The 22,768-nt window shown below is 38.8% G+C and overlaps 1 protein-coding gene and 1 non-coding gene across 8 annotated transcripts in view; both read right to left on the bottom strand.

Moving 5' to 3' along the window:
* Positions 1 to 633: 633 nt before the first annotated feature.
* LOC149007447 (small nucleolar RNA R71) lies at positions 634 to 740 on the bottom strand. Its single transcript, XR_016175359.1, has one exon. It is a non-coding gene; the product is annotated as a small nucleolar RNA R71 (small nucleolar RNA).
* Positions 741 to 6,490: 5,750 nt separating this feature from the next.
* HDH (histidinol dehydrogenase) overlaps positions 6,491 to 22,768 on the bottom strand; it is a 36,256-nt gene continuing 19,978 nt past the window's right edge. For 3 of the 7 annotated variants that reach the window (XM_089165893.1, XM_089165896.1, XM_089165895.1), the window contains 14 exons: positions 16,817 to 16,954; positions 16,406 to 16,524; positions 16,219 to 16,271; positions 16,001 to 16,073; positions 15,639 to 15,740; positions 15,447 to 15,548; positions 15,260 to 15,331; positions 15,118 to 15,180; positions 14,974 to 15,015; positions 14,453 to 14,512; positions 14,140 to 14,250; positions 12,721 to 12,891; positions 12,263 to 12,353; positions 6,491 to 7,292 (listed from right to left, as the gene is read on the bottom strand). In XM_089165893.1, the coding sequence (XP_089022019.1) occupies positions 7,018 to 7,292; positions 12,263 to 12,353; positions 12,721 to 12,891; positions 14,140 to 14,250; positions 14,453 to 14,512; positions 14,974 to 15,015; positions 15,118 to 15,180; positions 15,260 to 15,331; positions 15,447 to 15,548; positions 15,639 to 15,740; positions 16,001 to 16,073; positions 16,219 to 16,271; positions 16,406 to 16,524; positions 16,817 to 16,943 (1,461 nt within the window). In that variant the 5' untranslated portion in view covers positions 16,944 to 16,954 and the 3' untranslated portion in view covers positions 6,491 to 7,017. Of the gene's footprint in view, positions 7,293 to 12,262; positions 12,354 to 12,720; positions 12,892 to 14,139; positions 14,251 to 14,452; positions 14,513 to 14,973; positions 15,016 to 15,117; positions 15,181 to 15,259; positions 15,332 to 15,446; positions 15,549 to 15,638; positions 15,741 to 16,000; positions 16,074 to 16,218; positions 16,272 to 16,405; positions 16,525 to 16,816; positions 16,955 to 17,043; positions 17,332 to 22,768 lie in introns of those variants that run through there. The other 4 variants (XM_089165894.1, XM_089165892.1, XM_089165898.1 and 1 more) reach the window with 4 other exon arrangements.

Here is a 22,768-nt window from a genome sequence, read left to right as displayed (position 1 = left end):
AACCGGTTCAAAGCCATTGCACCAAAATCACGTGATCAAATAATTTTTGGATGATCCACAAATTCTTCCACAACCAAACATCTAATTTTATAAATTTAACCCAAGACTTGAAATCTATAGTTTGAAATCTCTAGATATTTGAAATCTCCAGACTCATGTAACCAAACTGGCCCTTAAGTGGTTAGTGCATGTGTGTTTGGACTCGTAATTCTACAAATAGAATTGTCCGAGTGTCTAACTTGACCATGGAAGGTCTACCTCCACCACCTCCACCTAAGAGTCTTAGGGATAGATTTTATCCAACCCGATCTGCACAACCTTCCTGTATACGTTTACCTGAAGTGAAGGGTAATAATTTTGAGCTCAAATCTCATTATCTATCTATGTTACCCCAATTTCATGGGTTACATGATCAAGATGCATATTTGTTCCTTAGGGAGTTTGAGGAGGTTTGTGTCCTTATGAAGGTACAACAACTCATTGATGATGTCGTAAGACTACAGTTTATTACATTTGCATTAAAGGATCAAGCCAAAAAGTGGCTTTATAAGCTTACCTAGGGATAGCATTATCACATGGGAACAATTTACTGTCCTATTCTTGAAGAAATTATTTCCTTTCTCTAAGACGAATAAAATAAGAAATGATATTCTTCAATTTCGTCAGAAACCCAATGAGTCATTTTCTAAGGTAATGGAGAGGTTTCAAAGCCTTCTCCAAGAATGCCCTCACCATGGTATAGAATTATGGCATTTATGCCAAATAATTTATGAGGGTATCAATTATCAAACAAAGCAACTCTTGGAATCTATGTGCTCCACAGGATTTACATCATTCACTGATGATTCTGAAGCTTGGCAATTTCTTTTAGATCTAACAGATAGAACTAGAGAATGAGAGTCAACCCAATAATCTGAAATGACTAGTAGGGGATATTTTGTTGATAGCCAAGTTCATAAGGAAGCACAAATAGATAATCTTTTGAAAAAGTTAGAGACTTTAGTAGTTAAAGTTGCACCACCACCACTAAGTCAAGCACATTTTATTGGCAAATATATTGCTATGTGTGCATGGTGTCAGTCTCCTACACATGTGATTGAGGAATGCCCAAACTACTCTGGAGGCCAACATGAAAATGTCAGTGCGATGTTTCCAAACCTGTACAAGAACACGTACAATCCTGGTTGGAAGAATCATCCTAACTTTTCATGGTCTCAAGGGCAAAATCAAAATGGATTAAGCAATTATTCTGCACAAAATCACTTTGGTGCTCCTCAAAAACAAAGTGCCCAATTTTCTCATAATCCAAATGTCCAGTTCCTTCAAGCCCTAAATTTCCAGAATGCCAATTTAGCTAGTCCTTCAATCCACCTATTGTGCCTCATATGCCTCACATTGCACAAAATCAATCATCACCTAGTTTCAACAGAGGTAACAATCCAGAGTTTTCTCGTCTCTCTTCCTTAGAGAAGAATATGGAAGTACTTTCTAGCACCTTCATGACTTCCATGCATAATATGGAAAAACAAATTTCCACTCTTGCAAGTGCTTTGTCTGAGCGAGAAAAAGGTAAAATGCCTAGCCAACCTGAGTTAAATCCTAGGATTCAGATTCAACAAAGACCACCAAATCAAGTCAACCAAGTTGAATCCTCCCATTCTTCTTTAGCTTCAATTAATTCTCTGTCTGCATTGAGAAGTGGGAAAGGGTATTTAACAAGTGAGTCACATATTAATGAAAAGAGCGAGATTAGTGACCACTGTGATGAGGAGAATGTTCAAGTATCTCCTAATAAAAGTTTGTCTGAGGAACCCATAGAAATTGAGGATGAGCCAGTTGCTTTAGCAGTACCTAAGTTTGGTGAACCACTATCAGAAACTATGAGAAAAGAACAAATTTCAAATGAGAGTCCTTATGTTCCTAAGGCTCCTTATCCTAGTCGTCTAGTTAATAAGAAGAAGACTGCAACTATGGAGAAAATTTTTGATGTCTTCAAAAAGATAGAAGTGAATATCCCTCTTTTGGATGCCATATCCCAGATCCCCGCCTATGTAAAAGTGTTGAAAGATTTATGCACTCATAAAAGAATCACTAGCATTCCCAAAAAGGCGTTCTTGGCAAGTAACATTAGTTCCATAATTAGTCAACCTGTAGCGGCCAAGTATAAGGATCCAAGAAGCCCCACCATAGCTTGTGTCATAGGCAATACACACATTGAACATGCTTTACTTGATCTTGGTGCAAGTGTGAATCTTTTGTCTTACCATGTTTATAAGCAATTAGGACTGGGAGAATTAAAAGCAACTAGAACTACTCTTCAGTTGGCAGATAAGTCAATTAAGATTCCCAAAAGGATGGTTGAAGATGTTTTACTGAAAGTGGGAGAATTTATTTTTCTAGTTGATTTCGTTGTGCTAGATACCAAACCTTTTTCAATCAAAGATGAAATCCCAATAATTCTAGGAAGACCATTTTTGGCTACTAGTAATGCATTAATCAATTGTCGAAATGGTCTCTTACGGTTGTCTTTTGGAAATCGAACTATAGAGTTTAATATGTTTAGGATAGGGAAACAACCACAAATAGAAGAAGAGATCAATATGCTTGAGGAGTCTTTGGATTTTCCTAATGATTTGATTACCAACTTTGAGATTGATTTTGATTCTGAATTTCAAAAATGTATGGATATGTTGGATGATGATAGTGAAACTTTCTTTTCAGAAGTCTTTAATTTTCACACACCTTTAGAGCCTATTAAACCCCTATCCATTCCCAAGCCCTTAATAGTTGAACCTTCCAAGCTAGAATTGAAAGAGTTGCCTTCTCATTTGAAGTGTGCTTTATTGGGACAAGATAATTCTCTTCCTATCATTGTTGTCTCTACTTTAACTTCTGACAAAGCAGAAGAGTTAATCACACTGTTGAATGATAATAGAGAAGCATTGGGTTGGTTTATCACTCATATCAAAGGTCTAAGCTCTTCTATTGTACAACATCATATTCATCTTATGAAATATGCTAAACCTTCTAGAGAACTTCAATATATGATGAGAATTTTCTTTTACATTGTGAATGTTTTTCTTGAGATCTTTAGAGATGACTTTTTTATTCATGGTTTTTCTTATTTGGAGTGCATTCCCCATCATACATTGATATCGAAAATAAGACTAAAGCTTCCCATGATAAGCACATCTTGACTGAAAGGTATACCCCTCATTTGTCTTCCTTGTTTAGCATGCATGCATTGAGGACATTGCATTACTTAAGTGTGGAGGGGATAACTTCATTGTAGATTTTAACTTTGACTTTTGGTTGGTATACATATTCTTTCAATTGCTATGATGTGTGAAATGAGAGTGATTTTGATACCCATTGTGAACACATAAAAACCCTGTTGAGAGGAAGGTAACTTGTATATATGTTGAGATGAGACTTTCTTTAGAAAAATAAAAGGCCATTAACTTAAGGCGTTGGACCATCTATGAGTGTTGTGGATCCTTGTTTCTTTGGCTAGAAATTGAGATCAGTTTTGTGAGGCATGACAAAAGAAAAGAAAAGAAAAAAGAGTAGAAAGTAAAAATTGAATTCCTTGGAACTAGACAGGGCACTCCGACTCAGGAATCGAGGTGACTTGATCGAAACTCTTAGGAATGAGATTATTGAAAAGAACTCGCATCACTGTCTATGTGGGCATATGCAAAGCAAAGCTACAAAGTAACTTGGGTTTCTGGTGTTTGCTCCACCATGTCATTCAAGCCAACCGTAGTGGAGTAAAGTAGAGTTCACCACTCAAAAGAAAAAAAGAGAGATAAATACAAGTGTCATCAATGCCTTAGTAAAATTGTTTGGTCAAAAATACTTCAAAACCTTGGTCCTTGGTCCCCTTAATTTATGAGTGGTTTTGCTTAAAGGAGAGGTGTACTTGAAAGATATAAGGTGAGTCTTTGATTGAGATATATGCTAAGTCTCAAGAATCAATATGGGGTAATAAAGTTCAAGTGTGGGGGATCTTAAATCAATGGTGAGAAAAATTGTCATAGCTATTGATCCTGTATGAGTACTTACCAATTGTTAAAGTTGGAATTTGCAATGTTTTATTTTGAGCTGAATTGGAATTTTGGATGTATATTCACTGCAAACATCCATGAGACAAAACTCGTCCTCTAGGGGTAACCTAGTGGTTTAAAGGCCTTTTGCTCATGCTAAGTGTAACTGTGATTCCTACAAAAGTGAGTTAGGATTTATTTTGTTGCACTAGTTTCTTAGCTGCATTTGTATTTTTCTTTAATTTTTGCTTGAAGACAAGTTTAATCAAAGTGTGGGGGAATCTGATGAGCACATTTATGTGTGAAATCTTAGGGCATAAAGCATGCATTTTATACACTTAGAATGGAGTTACCTTGGGTTTTATGTTGTTTTTTGCAGATTTTAGGACTTGTCAAGATTTAAGCAAATATTTTGAGTTTTGGGCTTGAATCATGCTATTTTACACGTCAAGAAGTCCATTCAAATTCTCAAATGCAAAAAATGGGCCTGATCTGGAGCATGATGGGCTAGAGATGTATGATTATGGGCCAACTCCGAAATATTGAAGAGATAAAGAAGGCAAATTTGATCTACGACTGAGATTTTAAATCAAAGCTATAGAGATATTATTGAGAGAGTCCAAATGGAAAAGAGTCATTGCATACCTCAATATCTTATTCCTATCTTGGATTTAATTAAAGAAAGAAAAAGAGAAAAAATAATTATATTCGAAAAGAAAAAGAGGAAAAATTCAGTTTTTGAATGCCTCTGTCCAGTTTCGATCAAACCCTTCATTGAACGGTCATCCGATGTCCGATCGTGCTGATTTTTGGAGGAGAGCTTCACGATTACTTAAAACTCAAATCCAATGGTGGAATTATGCATCTGATCTTTCTAAGTTGACAAGATTAGTACGTCAAAACCCTAATTGGCTGAGTCATATAGAAACCCTGAGTTTTATTCAAATTCAGTCGTGCTTCATATCTCATGTAAACTCTATAAAAGGAGAGCATACTCCATCAAAGGGGAACGTGTTCTAGAGCTTAGTAGAAGCATTCTTTCTTCTCTCTTCAGTTTATTTAGGCTTTCTCTAGTTTTCTTTGCTTACATTTGTGAGATTTAAATTTCTAAATTCAATATTTAGGTTTAATTTTTTTATGTAATGCAATTCAAGTTCAAGTTTCAAGTTTTTAGATTCGTTTTTCTCTGTGTCTAGCAATTGCAGATTTAGATCATTCTAAATCTAGATCTGGTTGTTAGGGTTGGTTGAGATTCGAATCATTTGTTCAATTCGCAAGTAAGTAACCTTATTTATTAATCTTCTCTCCTCCCTCCATTCTCGCTTCTATCTACCCCTCCATATTCTTAATTTAGGATTTACTTTCAGCATTATTTATTGTTCTCCCTTCCCCTGGATCCTTGATTAGAGATGCATACAGTCGTGCCTCTCTTTGGTTAAGGCTTCCTTTTCTTTTTATTGCTTTGTTTATTGCTTTGTTATTTACTTTCTGTTATTTACTTTCTGCCTATTCATTCATCATCTCGGACCACATAACCGGAGCAAGCCTATAGGCGTGCCTCTGCTTCTGGTGATGGGTGGTATTGCATCTGCATTTTAGCTATGAACTAAATTTTTTTGACTGCTTTAACATACTAATTGGTTTTACTCTTTTTTCCTTTTTATTTTTATTGTTCGCATTTTTTTCCTGCCTTTTATTTATGCATTGATTGTGTTTAATTTATTTTTCGTTTCAATTCGATTGCATTAGACATATAGATTAGGATTGTTTAGTTTAGTTAATTAGTTAACAAAAATTGAATCATTCTACTCTCGCATTACTATTAAGAAGTTGAATTCTAAGTGGTATATCTCCTTGAGATCGACCCGTTAGCTACACGATACCGTGCGCTTGTGATTACTTTTTTATTTCACAAACAATACTTCTACTTGCCTACCATATGATCTTCGATTGATCAAACGCATTTTTCTTTTGAATCTCAATCTCAAGTTCTAATTACATACATTAGCAATAAATAGTGCACACAATTTAACATTGGACTAAAGGGATCTTGTATCCCTTTCATTGTCAGCCAATTGCTGAACCATGGATCCATTTACAAGCTAAGAAGTCATGTTAAAGAACCAATGTTTGAGACTCGGATATTCAGAATGGGAGAAACAAGCTGGCGATGCTGTGACCCAGAGACTTAATAGAATTTTTTTTTTTTTTTTAATGAAGTCTAAATAGAAATTCAGGTGATTAATTACGGAGTTCTTACTACAGGTGGTGTTCACTGATATTTTGTGATAATGTCAATTTTGGTATTCTTGATTTGCCCCATGTAGCGTTTCTGATTTGAGTAGCATTTCCGTGCAAATGTTCTTTATATGTACCATAAACCAAATCCTGCTTTCACCAAAAAAACAAATAACAGATGCGACAACGGTCATCAGCAGGGGAGGGCAGGAGGGGTGGGGTGATTTCCGGCAACGATGGTGGGCAATTTTCCGCAGAGTAAATGGTAAAAATTGGGTAAATCCCTTCACCCACCCAAGGGCTGGGTATAGAAAGGAATTAAATGCATAGTTATGTTATTTTTTATCCACTAAGACAATATAGTCATTTTTCAAGCGACTTTACAGAATCTTAGATCAAAGTCTAATAGCGTGCAACTTTAATTGTGTGACCGTGCAACTTGTAATTTAGGCCCCTAAAGTGAGGTACAATGTGCAACCTATAAAAAACATTCTATTTTAAGTACCAAGAAGAAATGTTACTTCATGTAGGATTCTCATGTGAACTAAGTTAAGGACATTATCCATGGCAAACATAGGTAATCAATAAGGAAAATCAATGGTTCTCTCTCCTGAATTCATTACAAGAACTTTGTAAAGTCCCTGGCCATCAAGAGATTCTGTTTCTTCTGATAGAGATCAAGTTCTGCAGCTTATACATGTCAATCATGGCCACTTTTGAAGCATACACAATCTCAAACAGCGAGCCTTGCTTCAATATCTTGGAGCCTAAGAGTTACCGCTCTCTTGTGGGCTTCCAATCCCTCAACTTCCGCCATCTTTGCCACATATGGACCCAGTTTCCTCAATCCTTCCTCTGTCAATGATTGCACTGTCATGTACTTGAGGAAGGAATCAAGAGACACCCCACCATACATCCGAGCATACCCATATGTTGGAAGAACATGGTTTGTCCCGCTTGCATAGTCTCCAACACTCTCTGGAGTCCATTGCCCTAAAAATACAGAACCTGCAATGGCTATTCAGTGTTAGGTCTCCTTTCCCTCAATGCAACACTGTCGCCCCCACCCACCCCCACCCCCAAAAATAATAATAATAAATAAATAAATAAATAAAAAGAGGAAAACCCACAGAAGTGAAAAATGGGAAGCAAGTTCAGCCAATGTTCATGTAACACAATGATTACGAAAATCATGGCATCTTATATAACTGTTAGGGGATAGTCCTCCTATCAGAAAGAGAAAAAGAAACAATCAATAACCTTAATCAGTTCCAAGCAACAGATTTGCATCACGAGACCACAAAAACGATGGTTACCAAGTTATAAGTCATTGTCAAAATATCAGCTTCATCTGAAGGGCCAAATTGACAAAGATGTGATTTGAATTACTCAATGATTCTATGACTAGGGGTAGGGGTGTAAGTTTGGCCCTGGTGGGCCTGATCCGCCTTGAGCCCGAACAAGGCCTGAGCTTAAGATTTTGGCCCTAAGGGTGGGTCTAGGCCAAGGGCAAGACTAGGATTACTGTTTGTCCCATTTTGGGCCATATTTTAACCCTAACTCTGGTCCTAATTTTGACCATGATTTCGTCCCTAATCTTGATCCTAGTTTCGTCCCTAATCCAAACACTTATTTTGGCCCTATTCTGACCTTGATTTTGTCTCTAATCCTAATCCTGATTTTGGCCATGATCCTCACCCTTTTCATCCTAATATTGAGCTTCATACTAACCTTGATCCAAGCCCTGATTTTGACCCTCAATCATTCTAATCCAATGAGTTCACCTAGTTTTATATTATTTTTTATTTCTTTTAATGTTGTCATTTAGTAAAAATAAATGATTTTTTTCCCTTTTTTTTTTAATATGTTAAGATAAAAACAGACTAAGTCAATGTTACATCCTACATTCTTATTAAATATATATTTATAAATATTTGTTGACTTACTTAGAATTAAAACTAATCCAATTTAATTAGGGTGTTTTAGAATAAAAATTCTAATTAAACAAGAATACATTTTAAACAAAAAGTTAAGGTAAAAAATCCTTTCTCTTAACCTAGGGCATTCTATGATAAAAAAATCCAATTAAACTATTTTTGGTGTTTTTTGATGATCGTTAGACAAAACAATTTTAACTAAGTGTAATATGTGTACTAGCCTCGTACTATAAATAATAATTGAAAACCAATTCCTAAATGCCATTTTTAAAAATCGACAATCCTAATTCGAAACATCCAAGTAAATTTTCAACATAGAAGGTTCTTAAGAAATCTGAATGATATGATCCATAGATTAATATTCTTTACATGACATAATGTATTAAAAATATTTTTTAACCAAATTAATTGTTTAAAAAAGATGACACCCCGGCCTCCAAAGATGTGGAGTATTTAATAACTATCATATATATTTTTTATTAATAAATTAATCAAATGAACATGAAATCAACTTACAAAAAAATTGACAAATAAATCATTGCTAGAATGTAATTCGTATTTTTTTCATAAAAATCTTATTTTTTCAATCTATAATTGACCAAAATTATTGGTATTATTCGAAAAAAATCAATGTGGAAGAATAAAATTTTACTAACCTATATTCTAAGGGAAATGTTATTTATATTCTACTTTCTTTTAGGAAAAACAATTGTGTTTTAATTAACAATGTATAATAGATATTTTACGTCATTGGATTGGTTTTTGTCATTTAAAATATATTCTGTTAGTGGAGTCTACTAGGGGTGCAACTAATATTTTGATTTATTTTGTGGCGACATTAATATTAGAAGACAAATCACAAAGTGCCATAGACAATTTGTCTATATCATGGAAAACTCCCTTTTGCAGGAAAGACCCATTCTTATAGAGAGACGTGGTGGTGGGATAGTGAGGTTCAAGCTGCCATTAGGAATAAAAAAGCTAGTTTTAAGGCATGGCAAAGAACTAAAGATGTTGAGGATCTTCATAGGTATAGGTTCGATAGAAATGAAGCTAAGAAAATTGCAGGAAAAGCAAGGGAAAGGAAGTATGAAGAGTTGTATAATAAATTGGGCACAAAGGAAGGGGAAAAATCTATTTATAAGATAGCTAAAATGAGGGATAGGAAGAGTAGAGATCTTGACCATGTTAGATGTATTAAAAATGGAGATGGTAAAGTATTAGTATGTGAGGAGGATATTAAGAAAAGATGGGAAACCTATTTCTCTAGTTTACTAAATGAACATTTTTCAAGCACTTATGTTTCGGTCGATTACACTTTTCACCAAGGCACCAAGGTCCGAACTTATATACGTAGAATTTCGATGTCCGAAGTAAAAGAAGCTTTAAGGAGGATGAAACTCGGCAAGACACAAGGTCCTGATGAAATCCCAATTGAAGTATGGAAGAGCTTAGGAACCCATGGACTAGTTTGGTTGACTAAGTTGTTTAATAAGATTATGAGCACAGGGAAAATGCCAGATGATTGGAGGAGAAGTGTTGTGGTTCCAATTTACAAAAATAAAGGAGATATTCAAAGTTGTAATAACTATAGAGGCATTAAATTGATGAGCCATACGATGAAATTATGGGAGAGAATAATTGAAACCCGTTCGAGACACTTAACTACGATTTACGGAGAACCAATTTGGGTTTATGCCGGGAAGATCTACAACGGAGGCTATTTACTTAATTAGGAGACTTATGGAAAGGTATAGAGAATGTAGGAAAGATCTTCATATGGTATTTATTGACCTAGAAAAAGCTTATGATAGAGTCCCTAGAGCGTTAATTTGGCAAGTACTAGAGAAAAGAAGTGTTGCAAGTAAATATATAGATATAGTTAAGGATATGTATGATGGTTCGGTGACTAGTGTTAGAACAGTGGGGGGACAAAGTAATGAATTCCCGATAACAGTTGGGCTACATCAAGGGTCAACTTTAAGCCCATATCTATTTGCATTGGTAATGGATGAATTAACCAAAGACATTCAAGATGAGGTCCCCTAGTGTATGCTTTTTGCGGATGATATTGTGTTGATTGATGAGACCCAAGTGGGGATTAATACCAAATTAGAATCATGGAGATTAGCTTTGGAATCAAAAGGCTTTAAACTTAGTAGATCGAAGACAGAATATTTAGTTTGTAACTTTAGTCGGGATCGGCGGATGATGAGGTGGTGATACTTGACGATAAAGAGATTCCTCGTAGTGATTGTTTTAGGTACCTAGGTTCAATCATAAGTAAAAGAGGTGATTTGGAAGATGAGGTTTCCCAAAGAATTAAAATAGGGTGGATGAAGTGGAGAGGTGCGTCCGGGGTCTTATGTGATCGGCATATTCCATTAAAGCTTAAAGGAAAATTTTATAGGATCGCTGTTCGACCAGCTATGATGTACGGTGCAAAGTGTTGGGCTGTTAAAAAGAATCATATGGATAAACTCAGTGTAGCAGAAATGAGGATGCTAAGATGGATGAGTGGCAAAACTAGGATGGATAAGATAAGAAACGATCATATTAGAGTTGGGCTGGGAGTTGCTCCCATAAGTGATAAGCTTAGAGAAAGTTGTTTGAGGTGGCACGGCCACGTTCAACGGAGACCTATAAATGCTCCTGTACGGAGAAGTGATATAATCCATATTGAAGGAACTAGAAGAGCTAGGGGTAGACCTAAGATAACCTTAGGAGAAGTGGTGAGAAAGGATATGTATAGCTTAGGCCTTGTATCTAGCATGGCCTCGAACATAACTGATTGGAGGGCAAGAATCCATGTAGCCGACCCTATTTAGTTGGGACAAGGCTTATTGTTGTTGTTGTTGTTGTATGGAAAACTCCCTTTTGCACTCCTTTAAACTTCTTTTTAATGTCTTACATATTGATTAGGCATGTAATAAAATTAGAATAATGAAGAAGTATAACACTCTAAAACATTAACATCAAAATGTATTCATTAGTCACTTAACTATGTAATATGTTTATAATAGACCAGTGTTTTTATATATTAGATGGTTCAAATTGAACAACATGTTAGCTTCAAATAACGAGTTAGATTATGCATATCAATTCTACACATGATTCAAATTTGACTAGGGACAGGGCCAAGGCCAATCAGGGATAGGGACAAGGATAGGGGTCAAGGTCATAGTCAATCAGGGATAGGGATAGGGTTAGGGCCATTCAGGAACAGGGATAGGGTCAAGGCCAATCAAGGATAGAGTCACGATTAGGGCATTTAAGGAACAAGGACATGTGCAAGGGCAATCAAGGACAAGGTAGGGTCAGGGTCAAAGCTAACCCAGCAATCAGGGACAAGGACAGGGTCAAGGTCAAAGCTAACCCAGCAATCAGGGACAAGGACAGGGTTAGGGTCAAAGCTAACCCAGCAGTCAGGGACAAGGACAGGGTCAGGGTCAAAGCTAACCCAGCAATCAGGGACAAGGACAAGATCAAGGCCAACCCATCCCAACCCAACCCAATTAGGGACAATTAGGGTGGGGTGGGAATGGGCTTGACTTGGCCCTGTAGGGCTTAAGGCAAGGGGCAAGAATTCTAGGCCCTGAATTAAGGTCAAGGCAAGAATGGGCTTAGTTAAAAATGTGTAGGGCTGAGATTGGGATTTGGAAAAGCCCGACCCATCCTGTCCCTATTGCAACCCTAACTAGGAGGGAGGGATGTCAAATCATTGAATTACCCATCAATCCTCCACCTCCACAAACAAACAGTACCTTCTTTTTTTTAATATAAAGGGAGTGGAGCATGTAACATCCTGCATTGCATGAAAATATGAAATGCACGCAGGGTAGGGAATCATTTTCTTGGTGAACCAAACAAAAATGATGTTCACACTGGAAAGAAACAACAACTAATAGATGGTAGCAATGAAAATAGCAACATAAATCTTACCCCAGAATAAACATCAATGATGACAAGAAGAAAAGTACAACAGATGAGATGCGCTAGGAAAATAAATAAGAAAAAAAATAAAGCACTTGAAAACCTCACCTGCATTCTGGATGAATGCCTCCCACTTCTCTGGATCTTTAACATTGATGATCAGATGCTCTGGTGCATACAAGTTTGAAAAGGAGATTGCCTGAAAGGGATTGGAAATTAGAAACTTAGTCTGAATACTAACAGGATTTCAACTTTATGTCAACAATAGCATACAGAAGAATCTCCTCTTGAATACCGGGAAAAGAAAAGAAAAAAAAGGGAATCTCTCCACTCAAGAACCAGAAGCCAATAAGCCAGAGTTTCACTCAGTTTTTTCTCAATAGAGAAATCACTCTCGCCATGAGAAAAACAGAGAAAGTGGATTCCAAACCTGTATTAGCTTTAATTCTTCCTGAAATTAGATATAAGTCCTCAAGCATAATACAGCAATTCAATCTTATCCCAAATGAAGTGGATTGGCAAACAATTCAATCTTAATCCCAAATGAAGTGGATTGGCAAACTAACCTCAACCATATCACCAGCAAAAACAGTGAAACTGTGGCTTAGTGCTTTAGAGGCAAAATCTCCCCTAGGAAGGCTATCACACTGCCTGCTGATTTCCTTCTCAATGGCTCCGAAATCTACACCATCACCAGCAATTACAAGCACAACCTGACTATCAGGACCATGCTCTGCCTAGTTAAAGAACAGTAAACATGAGAAAATTCAGCAACAAGACCAAGAAATTAACTTCCTTTTTTCCTTTTTCACATTTTTTCCTTTTCTGCATTTCTGCTTGGGAAGGTAGGTCTCAGTCTCAGAAGATAGGATTAGACCAATGACCTCGAGGTTAAGGCCATGCGCAGAGTCTATGGAATACAACAATCAAATTTTTGGTATTTATACCATTTTGCCCTCTACCAAATCTAAATGCTTTGGCAAAATTTCATAATTTTCCTGGATTTTTGAATATCGCACCTTATATATCAGAAGTCATTTCATTTAGATTATTCATAGAATCTACACATACCGGAAAGTTACAGCAAAAATATCAAAAGATTTGATATTGACCACCCATTATAAAGTATTAGCACATACAAAGTTCACTCTTTACCCAACAGCTAAGCAACCAAAGTATTAGCAACATCAAAAACTTGAATTTAACTCTAGGCCGGGTGCCCAAGTGAGTCAACTTGAAATATTCAACAAAAAATCAATATCTGACTTTTCTTTGAAAAGATTAGAAGGTAATTAACAATTAAAAAAATAAGTATTTGTTTTGTGCAGACAAACCGTCACGTTATATGACCACTGTAGTTAATCAACAAGTGGCTGAACTCCTTCTAGAGTCCCCTAAAAGTAAACACATACTGATGGATTATCTTTTATCCCAAGTAAAATAAAGATCTCAAAGTGGCTTCATTGTTTTAACTTAATGTGGCAAAAGGTTTCCCAGGAATTAACAGTAAATCTTTCCAACCACTTCACACATTTCTTCTTTATATATCTGCCATTTGACTGCTTATTTCAGAACCAGGCAGGCTAATCATTGTTATCTCCCAAGAAGTTTCGCTCCAAACTTACACAAAATAGAAGTTAGCCTGTTGGAAGAACTCAAATCCCTCTGGAATCATAGGGTCATATGATTGTAAAGGGTCCACCGTATCCAACTGGGGACTAACTTACGGGTTGTCCACTATATCTGACAGTTGGATGGGACAGGTTAACTGTCCAAATTAAAAAAAAAATCAAGCAAAAGCAATTTGACAAGGCTTAGCTATAAGGCCACACAAATCCATTGTCCTTTATTTGGGCGAAGTCAAAAGACCATATGAAGGATCCTGTTAACATTAACATGCTGCAACTTCTGAACAGCGTACCCAACTGGCAGCTGGAATATTGAACTACTAAATTTGGGGTTCATAAAAGGTAAATGATTGACACCTGAGAGAGTAAGTCTGCAGCTATATGGACAGGGCTGGCATGTTTATCAGCAATGACCAGAACTTCTGAGGGGCCCGCAGGCATGTCAATTGAAACCATTGCTTCACTGTTCTGAATGAGGAAAACAAGCAACAGGTGAAAACCCAGAGTCATTTATCAAAAGCATATTAGAATAATCACACCGTAAGCAAGGGTAAATGCGAAGTTGGGCATTTAGGTTCATAGTAAAAACAACTAGTCTAAAGTCTAGGGACTAAAACACCACACACACACACACACAAAAAACAAACAAACAAACAAACAAAAAACATACTTGAAGAATCATTTTGGCAGCTGTGACATATTGATTTCCTGGGCCAAAAATCTTCTCCACCTGCAAAATATAATTGAACTGAGACAGCATAGGGAGAGGAGTATATATTGGATCAATAGAAGAGCCTACAGTTCCAACTAACTGTAACTCCAAAGATACGCACACACAAAGAGTGAGCATGTTCAACTGTCTGTGTAATCTAGAGGGGGGGAAAAAACAAACAACAGCAGCTTGGGGCAGCACGCAGAAACATTGGAGTCAACCTCTTAAGCCTAAAATGGTGCGGTTCCTCAGATCCTTCAGTGAACACCTGGTTCTACTTGATGCAACAATTTGCTTACTCCACAGGTGGACCAGTTGACTGAATTTTAGGAAGGACAAAAATATTAAGGCTCATCCTCCATGTCATTTTTCCATTTTCTTTTATTTAAGGTGTCCGTACTCTACCATTATACTCTCATGCTTCCCAACAATAATTTTTTCGAATAAAAGAAATGACCACAGATATAGAAAAGTTTTACCTTGGGGCAAGATGCAGTTCCCCATGCCATGGCTGAAATGGCCTGCAAAAACAATATTCATTGGACAGTTTGCTAATAGGTGAACGACGAATGAAAACTAGTATGCCAACATGAATAATGGGTCAAGTTTCCAAGGTTTTAGACCTGAGCTCCCCCTGCTTTAAGTATATGAGTAACACCTGCTTTCTTAGCACAATAAAGTACCTCCTGAAGAATTACAATGCTTAGCTTTAAATGTACAATGAAGAACGGCATAACAAACCTTCTGAACTGAAACAAACAATACCTTGCAGATGCTGCCATCTTGGCCGGGGGGAGATGCAAGAACAACTGTTTTGCACCCAGCAATATGTGCAGGCTAGCAGAAAGAATAAACCAAATATCAATCAGATATGGGCACCAAGATGTCAACATTAATTAACATTACAATATGATGAACTGAATTAAGTTCCCAGTATAAAGAATGAACATACCACCGAAAGCATCAGAGCTGTTGAAGGTAAAACTGCAGTGCCTCCAGGAACATAAAGACCGACAGAAGAAATGCACCTTGCTATCCTTTTGCATCTAACACCCTGACCAAACTCATTGCCAAGGATATTGCCAATTAGATAAAACAGTAATATAGCTGCCACAAGCATGCATCATCATACAATGATACTCACTCTCATGTTTTCAACTTCCATCTCTGCAACCCTTTGAGCAGCATGAAATGCATGTATATTGTCATATGCCACATCAAATGCTTCGCTAATAGCTGGATCAAGCTGTCATCAGCAATGGAAAAGAATGTTATTCTAGAGGGTCACCAGGAAGCACATTTCTCAATTCAAAATGTTTCTTAACCAAATGATTCATGCAAAAAGTAAAAGAAATATGTTTATTACAACAAGGCAAACATCAATTTCATCCTTGTATACTTTGGGGTGAGGGGAAAATGTTAAAATAAATAAATCACCACAATTGTGTGGAACGGGGAAGGGAGACCACACAAACTTGAACTGTAAGCAAGAGCAAGATGGCATACCTCAGGCTCTGGAAGATCAGGAACATACTCAACTATGTTATCCAGCTCCACTTTGTCAAAACGTGCAGTGTAACTACCAGAAAAACACAATAGTAAAACAACCTCAGGCTCTCAGTGCCCATCTCTCATTACAGAACCATCGAGATACAGAGCATGCAAACATATTTGTGCATGTGTATAAAAAAAATATTGAAAGAGAGAACTGATGAAGCACCAACTCTTTCACTGCAGCATCGCCCCTAATGCGTACATCATCGACAATTGGGTGTACCTGAGAGTATGCACCAGATTCAATCAAGGGAGAAGTAAAAAAAATTCTCAAGTTCAACCATTCTATTACAAGATCACAGCAACTTTGAAGCTCAACAGCAGAAAGAATAAAATTGAGGGTAGAAGAAAGCTCACCGTACTAAAAATTTTAGAAAAATCAATACGTGGACGAGACTTGAGGCTATCAACCTCAGTCGGAGTCAAGTCTGACAACTTGTAAGACTTCATAGCACACTTAATTCTACACTTTGTTCCTGCAACAAAAATCAATGGGGAAATCGAAAATTCCACCAAAAAAATATATATTCACAGCTCCGAAGCACAATAAACTACAGTTTGTACTTCCCAAATAGAAGTTCAATTTTCAAAAGACAATAAACATTACAGAAGATATATTTCAAAACCCATCACCTATATACGAAAATGAATTTTCAGAGAGTGAACAGGTGACATTATGAAACAAAGACAGGAGAAAATGTATAGAAGCTAATCAGTTACATAGGAAACATAAACACAGAAATGCAGAAGTAAAAACACATATGGTACCTGCACAAAAATGATACCGCCGATTAGGTAAATATTCTGGGGCACCAATTACACGAAACTGGCTAGTCGTTGCATCTGAAAGAATCAAAGATCTGCTCCCCTTGAACGATAAAAATTGAACTTCCATTCACCAACAACCTTCAAAACCCACCCATAACTGATGTAACTAAGTTTTCTTAGACATGTATAGGAGTATCATTCTGTCATCAAATTAAAACACAGCCAACCGTAACAAGAAGTACAGATTTTTGCTTAGTTGGTCTTTGATTTGATGGTGTTCTTCACTCTCGCACTGACAGTGGGAGCCAATTCCTCAGTAAGTTTGAAAAATAATCGTGCAGGTATGGATACAACTGTGTTCTTCTCTCTCACACTGACTGTGGTAGCCAATCCATCAGTAAGTTTGAAAAAACAATCATGTGGGTATGGATACAAATGGAATGCTATACGGAATACCAATTTTGCCCTTATATTCTTATCATTTTGGATTTCAAAGAATCAGATCCTGATGATATGAAACTGTGTGAGCTTGGAGGTCACAGAAGAACCAAAATGAACCCTGATTGCACCCCCCCCCCCCACCTAGCTCCAGCATATTACCTAGAACCTGATTATTCTAGTCAAGTAAAATAGGCCCCATTTGTGAAGCTTGAATTGGTGGCAACTAATTTAAGACATATAGGACCCTGTACCCCAGACCTAAACCCTTCCCCTTTTAGAATTAAGCCCTAAACCCAGTCCCCTACCTTCCCAACTTCTAGCCCTTTCACATCTCTAGAACCCTAGAATTCAAGTTACCCTCGTATTAGGAAACCCTAACCCTAGATTTCTTCAAAACTCAAATTCTCAAAACCTAATTCAAAATTACAGATCTTAAATTACAATTACAGCAAGGTGCAAAGCTTTTAAACACAAACCCTAGACCCCCTAAGCGTGGCCAAAACACCTAACCCTATCACCCTAGAAGACTGCTGATTCACAGGGAAGAGGATCCTGGCATGGGCCTAAATCTAGGGCATTAATTCAATTACTTAACCCTAGATCCAATCCGTTTCACATCAACCTCTTTGCTTCCATAGGAAATTGACTAACCTTGAAATCCCTAGAAAGGAAATAATGATTTATTTGAGAGACTACAATGAAGCAATCTTTGTGCAGTCACGAGTGAGAACAATTTGTTAGCGTGTGCGGCCTATGCAAGCCGTACCTAACTTGTTCACCAAGTAACTTATTCCCCAAGTTATGGACTCTTGGTTATGAGTTGTAATTAGGGTTATTGCCCCTCTATAAATATGAGACTCAAAATAAAATAAAGGCATCGAGTCTGATCACATTGAGCGTAGGCTCTTCTCCTCTCTAACGATTTCTCTCTTTTGCATTCTCTCAGTTCTTGTTTTGTTTCATGGTATCAAAGCAGTGTTAAACAGATCAAGAACCGCGACCTCCATTCTTCTTCTTTCCACCACCATCTTCTTCTCTTTCTCAAAACCTTCTCTCAACTGACCAAACCCTAGTTCCTCAGTCTTTCTCACAACTTTTAGCTGCAAGTTACTACCCTATACGATAGATGTGATAGACAAGATCTATTGATTCTAAACCTTAATACTACTTCTTGGATTGTTGCTCCACTCTTACTATGGCGGATTCAACAAAACAAGATTTGCTTCAGCTGCAAATTACTACCATCAAACTCAATGGAGTTGCAAACTCCCTATTGTGGGCGCAGGCTGTCCAAGCTTTTATATCAACCAAGGGCAAATCAAAGCATCTAAAGGACTCTCCATTTGTACTTGATTCAAAAGATACTACTTCAGTTACAAATGGTGAGACGTGGATCAAGGATGATAGCACCATCCAGATATGGCTTTGCAACAACATGGAACCGTCAATCACTGCGACATTTATGTTTCATTTTACCGCAAGGCAATATGGGACAATTTGAAGGAGACTTTCTCTTAGGAGAAGAATATCACTCATATCTATGACCTTTACAGTCAGTTGTTTAAACTCAAGCAGAATGGCAATACTCTTCCAAAATATTAGAGTTCATTCAAAGGAGTTGTTGAGGAATAATTTGTTCATCAGCCAACGGCCACATATGCTACTGAATTAAAGAAACAGAAAACATAATTTCTGGTTGCTAAATTTCTTGCAGGATTAGATCCAGAATATGCTACAATTAAGGGTACTATTCTAGCAGGAGAATCAGTTCCATCCCTCGCTGAAATTTTTTCCAGGCTTCAACAATTGGCAGTACCAAAGATTCCAGGTAATATTTCTGAACATTCGGCCATGGTAGCAAGTAGAGGCTGTGGCTCAATTTCCTCTACCAAAGGTCGAGGGTCCTCTCACAGCAGGGGGCGTGGTTGATTTAATTATGTGGATCGCAGTTCTAGATTTTGTACTCATTGTGGAAAAACAAATCCTATCGAGGAACCAAGCTGCATCAAACATGGAAAACTTGATGTTGCATCTCAAATCTGACCCTGGTCTTGACTTAGTTGGATTGACTCCTGAGTGAGCTCCCAATTAAGAAGATGGTGAAACCTGCAAAAGAGGTTAGACGCGAGCCGGCTAGGATGCTGGGCAACCGCCTCCGGTGGCCAAGTCAGTCGGGGATTAGATTAAGATCCCGAGCGAGTGTTGCTCAAGGATTAACCAGAAAATGTTCGTGTCTTACCCAAGGATTGAGACCTCATTAAATAGTGTGTGGGTTACCTTACTTAGAACCGACAGGGTCCTGAGCAGTTGCCCACCTAGCCGTTTCTGGGATAGACCTTTTGTTTATGTTGGCGTTTTCTTCTTTGTCTTAGCGTGAATGGGGCATTCCATATTCGTCATATATGATCAGGATAGGTCGCAACCATGTACTCGGGTGGTTACCGGGTAAAGATCCGATCCAATCAGCCACGTGTGTTTGCAAGTGTGTATCTTGTCTGTAACACTAGCCCCTTAGCCCGTGCGATGATAGCTATCATTGGCTGGGATAAAATTCATCAAGAAGTTGATCGGTGCAATACTCCCGATCCGAATTCCGTCCTTAGTAAATATATGACCGCTGAGCTTCCCAGGTGCCAGCCCCATTGGGCAGGATAGAATTCACCGAGAAGTTGATCGGTTTGATACCCCCGATCTGCATCCCGTCCTTAGCAAGTATATGACCGCTGAGCTTCCCAAGTGCCAGCCCCATTGGGCGGGATAGAATTCATCGAGAAGTTGATCGGTTCGATACCCCCGATCTACATCCGCCCTTAGTGAGTATATGTCCGTTCAGCTTCCTAGGTGTTAAGCCCCAGTCTCGTGCTCACACGTCACCTGACAAGGCAGTTGGTCATAATGACTCTTCCGGGTAGCTCAAATGTCTAGCAATCTGAGTCGTTGATCGCGTTGCTTCTCATCCGTTTGATTGAGCCTGTTTCCACTTCCGGAGATATAAATACCCTCTTCCATTCTCAATTGTAAGGGTACATCGCTTTCACTGCTCTCGATCAAGCTCCCGATCAATCTTTGCTTTCAGCCATCTTCGCACTTTTCTGATCAGTAAGTTCATTCTTAATCATGCCTAAGAGACGTGGTTTGGGTCCCGACCGTAGATTTTAAGTTCGACTTGCCCAAGAACCCAAGGAAGAAAGTCCGTCCCGCCTGGGAGGGCTATGCGAGTGAGGGTGACAGCGACCAAATGGGAGTTGTCAACCTCACTGGGGACTATTTGAAAGACTTGCATGAGCAATCTTCAGAGGACATGTCAGATCGGTCTCCCGGTTATAGTCCTGTTGATGATGACCCGAGGGAATATGAGTAAGTCCTCGGGTTAGTGCACTCTCTTACCGAGTCGGTTAATCAAGCGGGTCCATCCATCCTCTATCTCGGTTGAGGACTCAAGCGTATTTCGTCTGGATGTTTCAAATCCCGAAGATGAGTCTGCTTCTCCCTCTACTTCTTTTCCTAATGATCCTTTTTCTTGTGCCGGTCCATCTGGTACTTCTTCCCGATCAAGACCCCCGTCATCTTTCCGGGCTGGTCCTTCCCGAACCAAAACTTCACTTCCTCGTCCTCTGTTTTAGCGCTCGAGCGGGTCTCGTGGTCCTTTTCCTCCCAAACCTGACAGAAAAAAGCTAAGTACAAATGCCTAGCTTGAGCTCAAGTTGAGCCATGCACACCTTGGTATGTGGATTATGTATTAAACACCTTAGGACCCGATTTCTATCTATGCTCTCTTACTCCAACGGACCTGAGCCGGTTCCTTAATTACTTCCATATTCCCGGGGGATATGAGGTTCGTCTTCCCGGTAAGGACGACCAAGCCAACAATCCCCCGAGAGGGTTCTTCTCTTTGCATCACGATGTGTTCATCGAGGGACAGTGCCATCCCCTTCATCCTCTTTGTAGAAATTTTAAATCACTTCTCCATTTGTCCGGCCAATCTAAGCCCGAATAGTTGGTGCAACGTCATAGGATTCTGTGATTTTTGTTACAATCTGGGTATTGTCCCAACCTTTCATTTGTTTCACTGCTTTTTTATGCTTTGTCCTCATTCCCAGCAGGGCTGGTATTACTTGGCCAAGAGGTCATCCTCGGTTCTTGAGTTTCAAGGAAACTTTGTCCAGCATGATACACTTCCGACCATTACCAAAAAGTGAAGGGAATTGTTCCCTTTTTTCATCCTTCTTCTCCTAAGCCTTTCATTACCAACTTCCAAGAGAGGATGAGGGAGGAGCTCAACATGTTGAATGCTCCATTTGATCTCAGTTCTGAGGAGACAGATATTACTCGGGAGATAAACCGCGTAGAAGGGGATTCATGTGCCGTTCATGGTTATTCCATGGAATACACGTCTATTCTGCAGCTGTGGGGTTTCGCCCTAGGTGAGCCCCTCGCGTATATTTTGCATTTACTTCTGTGTATCCCGATTTTTTACCCGAGCCACCTTCTTTCTTTTGCAGTGCCTAAGGGAGTCTCACTGGATACGCTAACGGCTGGCACCAGCAGTGCTACAACCTTTGCTCGGGCTAGGAAGCCCCCGCCCAAGCCTAAGCCAGCCCCGGAACCAATTACAATTGTTGTTGTCAGGCCCCCCAAACTAAGAGCCCTAAGAAGAGGGCCACTCTCAAGCCTTTTATGAGGGTCAGTGCTCCTGCCCAGGAAGTCTCCCAGGATCTTCCTCCGAAAAGAGTGAGGATCTTCGTGCCCGACTCTCCTGTTGAATCGCGGGCACTTTTTTCCCTCAATGGGACTTATCCACTCGGGATTCTGTTTTCTTGAATTCCGACGCTGCTTGGAACTGGGTCGAGAAGTCTACCCTCCCGTTTGATTTGGATTTTATAAGGGAGTCCTCGGATAGGGAGCTCTTCCCAGATGCATAAAGGTACATCTCAATTTCATACTTGGCAAATTTTTGTGTTTGGTATTTTTAATGACCTTCTGCTTCTTCCTTCTCTTAGGTACTTGGCTGAGGCAGCTCACTATTTTGCCGAGGAGGTGGACCAAGCTTGTCATCGGGCAAAGGAGCTGAAGCTTTCTCAGGAGCTTTGTCAGCAAGCCAACCATAGTTCTCATCAGGCCAAGCGAGAGCTTGAGGTGGTTCGGGAAGAGGTGGCGTCTCTCCGGAAGTATAAATCTGAGCTCAAGGAGAGCCGGAAGAAATACAAAGGGAAGTCTAGTCTCTCAAGAAGAAGCTCGGGAAAATTTCATCGGACTTGGATAAGGCTAACACTTTACTTGATGAGGCAACGGAGAAGAATGAGGAGCTGAAGATCACCATTGAACATTTGAAAGCTGCTTCTTCTCCCGGAGGGGCTCCTCGAGGAAATGAGAAAGAAGGTGTTGGAGGAGTATTTCGAGACCCAACAGTTCAGGGATCTGCAAGTACCTCTCTCGATGACTACTTTCAAGAAAGGGACCAGGCGTCTAAGTTGGCCTTACAGCAAACTACCTTCGAAGATATGGAGAAGC

The sequence above is a fragment of the Hakea prostrata genome, chromosome 8 (genome assembly GCF_041222555.1).
Source record: "Hakea prostrata isolate BN-2017 chromosome 8, UWA_Hpros_2, whole genome shotgun sequence".
In the NCBI taxonomy this organism is placed as follows: Eukaryota; Viridiplantae; Streptophyta; class Magnoliopsida; order Proteales; family Proteaceae; genus Hakea; species Hakea prostrata.
Note: the sequence above shows the minus strand (reverse complement) of the source record. Positions and strands in the feature narration are given on the sequence as shown.